At 37.9% G+C, this 7,309-nt stretch overlaps 1 protein-coding gene across 1 annotated transcript; it reads left to right on the top strand.

Annotated features, from left to right (window-relative positions):
* Positions 1 to 1,571: 1,571 nt before the first annotated feature.
* Positions 1,572 to 6,856, top strand: LOC103156940 (NEDD4-binding protein 1-like). Its single transcript, XM_007579172.2, has 5 exons — positions 1,572 to 1,725; positions 2,468 to 2,564; positions 3,190 to 3,297; positions 4,472 to 4,573; positions 4,650 to 6,856. The coding sequence occupies exons 1-5, from the start codon at positions 1,647 to 1,649 to the stop codon at positions 4,987 to 4,989; spliced, it is 726 nt and encodes a 241-aa protein (XP_007579234.1). The 5' UTR covers positions 1,572 to 1,646; the 3' UTR covers positions 4,990 to 6,856.
* The last annotated feature ends 453 nt before the right edge of the window (positions 6,857 to 7,309 follow it).

Here is a 7,309-nt window from a genome sequence, read left to right on the forward strand (position 1 = left end):
GCAGAATGTGGCCATCTATTTTATCCAATTAATCATCAGAATAATCGTTAGTTGCAATCATATCGTCCAGCATGATTTGTTATCGTGACAGGCCTACGTCTCTCTCCATAGCTAAAAATAGCGCCTAGCATACTTGCGTCAACGGCGTGGGCGTTAGCAGAAGCGAGAGCGATGTTGTGCAACATAAATAACCTTCCGGCCAGATCACACTGCGCCGAATAGCTTAACAGTATTTATTATTACAAAATATTTAATTAATTTTTGAGGCAGGTTAATTTGCCTCCAGGATTTTTTTTAAAAATTGTTGTACCTGAATTATCCATCAGTGATGACAGAAACTTTGTGCTATTTTTAACAAACATTGCTGCTCAAACAAACAAACAGAAAAATCCCTGACACGTATTGGTTTGGTGGTTTGGGCCTGATGAACAGCACCAGAGATCTGCTGGCTCTGATAACGTCGATAGTTGTGCGATTTGTCTGCAGCTTCCTGCTCAGGGAGTTTCTCATCTGGGCTGCTGCTGGTTGTTTGTGTTGTGGTTTTTGTTGCCTTACCTACCAGCATGTTGAACTGGAGCCGTCTGACGTGCGCTTGCAGTTTGTGCACGTCACCGGCGACATTGTGTGTCAGCTGATATTTTAAATTGTGTCTCCTGGAAGTTTTGTAGAGGCTAATTAAAGCCTGTTTTCTTTGAAGTTGTTGCTAATCTTTAAAATGTTTGGGTTCGTTGTTTCTGATTGCATCATAGTCACAGATGTTTGTTCATTCAGTTTCAGGTGAATTTCTGCAAAGCAAGACTCATATTTTCCACCCCTGAATTAAATAGATTTACCCTTTTTGAGCTGCTGTTTTCGCTGATTCAGTTTATTTCCCCACACTTTTATGAAGCTGCATCTGAAATTAAATAAGGCTTCTGCAAAATGTGTATTAAACATCATTAATGATGACATTCAAAATTCTTATGACTGGAAATTTATCACAATAAAGGATAAGCAATACAATAAATGCTCAGCCCCAAGTCAGAGCTATAATTAAGCAATGTATAATATAATGTACCAAAACGGTGTACATTTTGCATTTAATATGAAAAAAAATCTGTTTCTGTAAGTATTTTTATCCAGAACTCCTCCAGGGGCATCTTTATCTTCATCTGGTTCAAATTTTATTACACAGTCAATAATTGGTTAATCCAAATACTCAACAGATTAGGCTTACGCTGTATTAATGTAAAGTAAAGCAGAAATGGCCGAGCTTTTCACATGTAGACGTTAGAATTAATCATTTTGCTGTAGATGCATCATTTGCTACAAATTATCAAACATACACTAAAAGGAATGCTATGTTACTGCAACAGAGGCAATAAATTGTTCATTTTATTTTTTAAAAAGGATTTGAATTCTGTTTGTTTGCATTTTTTACGGAATTTTAATATTGTAAAAACAAGCTTAAGAGATTAAATGAAAAATCTGCAGAATTTATCATGTTAATCGTCAGAATAATCGATAGAAAACTAAAATAACCGCTGGCTTCAGACCTACTCCATTGCATCTTTTTACATCGTTTTGAAGTTTAATTTCCTTTTATTTTTTGTAGTCATGGCCTTCACCGGTTCTTTTCGTGCCGCGGCATTGCTCTGGCCGTGGAAATGTTCTGGCGGAGAGGCCACAGGGAGATCACCGTGTTCGTTCCACAGTGGCGTCAGAAGAGAGACCGACTCGCTACAGGTAAACCTGAGCTCACCTTAAAGTTCAAAACTAAGCATCTTTCTGTGTTTAGCTATATATACACATATAAATATATCGATAGATAATACGTTTAATAGAATATTCAATAATCAATATTTACAGCATGTTGGGAATTGAAGAAAAAGACTTTAGCTGGTCAAACTCTCAGGGTTGCTAGGTAACCAAAGTGGGAACTCTTTATTTGGTTGCCTAGCAACAGCTTGTTAAGTAACTTGTACAGCAGCAGTGTCAGGTTTTGCCTCATAACTGCCTAAAAATAATAATAATAAAACGATGTGGAGTGAAAACTACAGTTAAAACAGGAAAGGTCATGCCACCAGTTGGCAGTATTTCAGATATTTAAAACACAAACCTAATCAATAATTATTGATCTCGACTGTTTTGCAGCTGTTTCATCCAGTTCTCAATGATGATATTGAGACCAAATTGGTATCATTATCTGATTATTATTTTTCCTCTCTTATCATATTAATGTGTTCTTAAAATATTTTGGAAACACCTATAAGTTTTATTTCTATTTTAGGTTTAAACAAAAATAATAAAAAGAAAAGGTGTCAATGTTGGAGATACTGGCCTTGTATTTTCCACATTATTACAAACCTCTAATCTCAACACAAAGTGATAAACCTCAAATTCAGGGACATTTTTAATTTACTCAAATACTTCAGATCATCATTTGACTCCACATATCTTGTTCTTAGCCATATTTTTTTTATTCCAGAGCAACACTTTCTGAACCAGCTGGAAGACCTGCGGCTGCTGTCCTTCACCCCCTCCAGAGAAGTCTGCGGCCAGAGAATATCTTCACATGACGACAGGTAAAAATAAAAAACGTTTTCACCTCATTTTCCACCATAAAAGTGGCTTAAAAAGCACAGCTACATATTTACATAGAAAACATTTAGGTTGGTTACCCTACCCATGCTAAATTACCAATATGAACTAAGTGATAGTAAGATAAACTAAGTTAAATTGTGTAAACAAAAAACAATAATGGGCTAAACCTAGAAAAAGTAAGCTAGCAACATAAAAAAATTTTAAATAAGCTAAAATGTGATAAAGTGTAGCTAGCATAAGAAGCTAATTTATTTCTCTGTAAATGAGAAAATCTGGTGGAAGAAAACTGAAATGAAACTTTTACTCAAGTTTTTCAGATGGTCTACAAATGATCAAGAGAAGCCTCATCCTTTTGTTAAATCTCTTAAATGTGAAGCTTTGGCATTGAATAGATATTTGAGGAAACTCTGGAAATATCTCTGAAAGTTTGCCGGTTCCACTTGAAGTCAGATTGTGTCATAAATGCCTTCAGACTGAAAACAGGATCCTGACTGAGCTCTTCAGGTTTTCCTCTCCGCTCTGGAAATGTCTGACCTTTGAACGCCGGGAAAATCCTGAGTGTCTAATCCAAACAATCCACTCTGCCTCTTTTTTTTTTTTTTCCAGGTTCCTGCTCCACCTAGCAGAGAAGACAGACGGGATAATCGTCACCAACGACAACCTGCGGGACTTTGTTGACACCTCGGACACATGGCGTCGGATCATTCAAGAGAGGTGATTGGTTGCGATTTGTAGAGTTCAGTTTGTCAGACGCTGACGTGTTTCATTACCCTGAGAGATGCTGGAAAGTCCAGCGACGCAGCTGACTAATAAAGATTTATAGCTTGTTTAGCTTTACTGAAAAAGTTCCTCTGAGAAAGAGGAAACAGAATCTTCACAGGAACTTGTTCTAATTAGTGAAATATTCACGTGTTTAATGTATTCCATAATATCCGTGGCACATTTTCTATTTTTCTTTTCATTTGACTCACATTTGTATTATATTTTAATGGAACATGATATTATAATGTTTTGCTTCTTTAATTGGAGATAATCAATGTTTCTTAGATTCATTTACAGACCAGAAGATAAAATAATTTTTAATCAAAATAAGTCTTAAATGTCTAAATTATTCCTAGTTTTCTAGTGAAACATTTAAAGAGACAATGCAATGTAAATATAAATACTTTTTTTTTTGCCATTTTGCTGAAATATGTGAGTGTTAACAGCTGATATTTATTCAAAGTTTAAATGCTAAAAGCAGCTGTAGACACTCAGAAATATTTTTATTTTCTGTGATTTTCTCACCACCTACTGGTTGTTTTGTGTATTACATCAAGGTGAGCACCATATTTTACCTGAAAGCAGCGTTTTCTTCATGCCCTTTATATTACATTCTAACATTTAGTCACAGAAACACAAAAGGATGGTGATTCTGTCAAACTGAGGACTGTCCGGGCTCCAAACACAGCCTAATGTATGTTAGTAATTTAAAACTGAATTTCACGAGAACAAATTTATGTGACCAGGTTTTCCTGAAATCTAATACTGAATGTTTTTCCATTTCAAAGTGAGTTTTCTGGGGCATTTCATGGGAAATTCTACTGAATGTGATATTTATTGTAAAGAGTCAAACAGTCTCTGGACTTTTTTAAATACTGCTCTGTTGCTTACTGATCACGATAAATGACAATACTGTAAAAGCCCATTACTACCTGTGAGTGTAAACTTTGAGTTTGGGGGCGTGGCCAGCAGCAGCTTATTTGGATTTAAAGTGACAGAGGCCCTAAAACACACCTGTCCTAGCCAGGTAAAGGAAGCATAATAGCTCACCTTTACAAATTGCTGTTGGTTTTTCAATATGAAATTTTCCATTTGTGTGAACGCTGCACTTTGCGTTTCCTGACAGGCTTCTTCAGTTTACCTTCGTTGAGGATCACTTCATGATTCCTGACGACCCACTTGGAAAAGACGGACCCCACCTGGACGACTTCCTGCGGAAAGACAACAGGTGAGTCATCCGCTGTGTTTCTGTGACTCTGGTTGTTCGGGATTTATCTGCAGCCTGTTTCTTCTTCTCTCTCCAGGAGAGTTTCCCCGCCGCTGTTCCACCCTCCGGATTTCCGGGCCTCGTCCCAGCAGCAGCAGCAGCCCGTTAACGTCCAGACTCTGCGTAACCCCGCCTCCCTGACGGCCCACCCCACCGCACACTGGCCGCACTCAGGGCCGCCCGAGTGGCACCCTCCGCGCCGCTCGCCCTCGCCGTCGCCTGCTCCGCCGCCGCAGCGGTCGCCGGGGGAGACATCAGAGCTGAAGAGGAAGCTGTACGATATCTTTCCTGACCAGAAGCAGCGGATCGACCGGATCCTCAGCGACAACCCGTACATGAGAGACCTGAACGCGCTGTCGGGTCTGCTGCTGGGGTGAACCGCCGCCCGACCACCATCTTCTTCTTCTCCTCGTCGGAGGGCACAGAAACTGTTTATTAAACTAGCTGCTATCTGCAATGAATATTTTCTGGGATTTTTTTTTTCCATCGTTTTTTTATCTTTTGCTTTCTGGTCCATCGAGGTGAGCAGCACCACTGTCTGCAGAACATAACCAAAACGATTTCTGTATTTCAGCAAGAAAAATTCTGTGTTTGTCTGGGAATAAAATCTCTGCTAGCGATCGACAAGACTTTCAACTTTCACTCTGAAGGTTGGGAGAGTTTAACAAGACACACAGAATCTCATGTTGAAGAGGGTTAACTTTGTTTATAAGTGTTTACCGTTGGAAATCGTACTTTCAGTCAACTGGTCGCCCTCCTCGCTTTCCCTCCATTTTGCTGCTGAAGCATAGAAACGCGTCGACTTTACGCTGCGACTTGTTTCTGAAATGATAAAACCTGACCACTAGGTGGCGATGGCATTGTCCAACAACATACATAAAGATGGAAAGTAATTTTTTTCAGGATGAATAATTGTTTTTACCACCACACTGGTTCTAGAGGTAAACCAGAATCAACCGGCTTTAGTTTAATCCTCCATTTTGAATTTTTGGGGAGATCAGCATGGCCATTTATCACCAATCTGATTTCTAATTTCTGCTTTAAGCATCAGGCTACATTTATAAACACTATTTACAACATTTTCAAGCAGCCCTCCAGTCAGGAGTTACACACACAGTTCCAAGCTGCATTTATAAATGCCAGCTTTCGATTTGAAAGTCTACAAATTTATGTTTAAATCTGGATTTATGAACAGTTTGGTTGATGTTAATCAAACTCAGTTTTTATAGCACCTTATATAAATAAATATGGGCTTCCTGAAATGCTGCTTAAATTGTTAGTTTGCTTTGGTTCAGCACCAAGTTGGTTGAGAAGGAAATAACTTGTTTATTTTTACCATTTTTCATCCAGTAAAACTTTTTTTCCAGCAGGTTGATGAGCTCTGAGACAGTTTTGCAGAAAACGTACATGGATTATTTAAAAAATCAGTTCAGTGAATAAAAGGTGGCAACAATGTATTAGTTTGTTTAGGAAAATATAGAAGCAGGTCAGCATAAAGCTGTTTTCAGAGGCATGTGGTGCAGGTTGTAGTGACATCTAGTGGCACAAGCTGCAAACTGCAGCAGTAGCAACATGGTTGAGTGGGGAGGGCAACCTGTTATTTTGTGAGAAACATCCATATTTTCCTTCAAAATGTGTAGGAATGTGTAACAACTTGACCCAGGTTTGTAAACAATTGACTGAGGATCCTGAGCTTAAAAATTCCCACAACAAACCAGAATTTACTGCTTTGATGATCTCTTTAAAAAAAAAAAAAATACAAAGAAAACCCATCAGAGTTGGATGAGCGTTCAGTTCTGAGGTATTCGGTGAGTTATGAACCTTGGTTTGGAAGCGATGGAAACAAACACTACAATATTTATCTTCTGATTACACCTCGATCCTGAGGTTTTCTTATTGTTTTCAGTTCTGAGTTACATTTGGAACTAAAGTGAAATGCACTGAAGAGAAAAGCTGAGCGAGCAGATAAACGTTTCATGTTTATCTCCTTAAAACTCAGAAGGTGGCTGCAATTTTCAGATCTAACAACCCTCTAGTTTTTGCTAAATTCAAAACTTTCATGTGTTTAAAGGATGTTATGTTGTAAGGGTTACTGAAGGATTCCCCCCCCCCCTTGTATTATAATTCTTCTGTGTATATTGATTTTTTTGTCTTGTAAATATTCACATTTTTGCTTACAGTGCACATATGGTTTAATGTATGTTCAAAATCCAGAATAAATGCAGCCTTCCCCATCAAACATCAGCTGCTCTGTTTATTTTCTGCAATATTTTAATCAGCTTCTCATTTTTAATAAATGCATTGTAGCGCGTGTACTATTTGCCATATTTTTTATGTCTTACTTTTTATATATGCTTGTTTACAAAAATCTGAGAAAATTCAACCCTATTTGAAGCTCCCCTGCACTTTCCAGCAGAAACTTCACATTTTGAGCGACTCAAATTAAGCAAATAAACCAATTTCATAAAAACACGGCAATTTGGAAAAATACGTTTCTTAGATTAGAGTCACGTGATCATCAACCGGATGTTACTGGCGGAAAGGACAAGGAAGACAGAACTGTTACGTAGATTACAGGACTTTCCACTTTGTATCTTATTTTTGTTAAGGTACCTTAAAAAGACGAAATTAATAGAGAGAGTATAATTTATTTTTGTTTTGTTTATTGTAGTTTTAAAATCTGTGTTAGCATCCCGA

Source organism: Poecilia formosa, unplaced genomic scaffold (assembly GCF_000485575.1).
Source record: "Poecilia formosa unplaced genomic scaffold, Poecilia_formosa-5.1.2 Scaffold510, whole genome shotgun sequence".
NCBI lineage: Eukaryota > Metazoa > Chordata > Actinopteri > Cyprinodontiformes > Poeciliidae > Poecilia > Poecilia formosa.

Bases quoted from the DNA above. Each gene is read 5' to 3' on its own strand.
- LOC103156940 (XM_007579172.2), top strand. From the start codon at position 1,647: ATGTTCTGGCGGAGAGGCCACAGGGAGATCACCGTGTTCGTTCCACAG. The intron at 3,298-4,471 runs GTGATTGGTTGC...GTTTCCTGACAG, and splicing joins CGTCGGATCATTCAAGAGAG to GCTTCTTCAGTTTACCTTCG. The intron at 4,574-4,649 runs GTGAGTCATCCG...TTCTCTCTCCAG, and splicing joins TTCCTGCGGAAAGACAACAG to GAGAGTTTCCCCGCCGCTGT.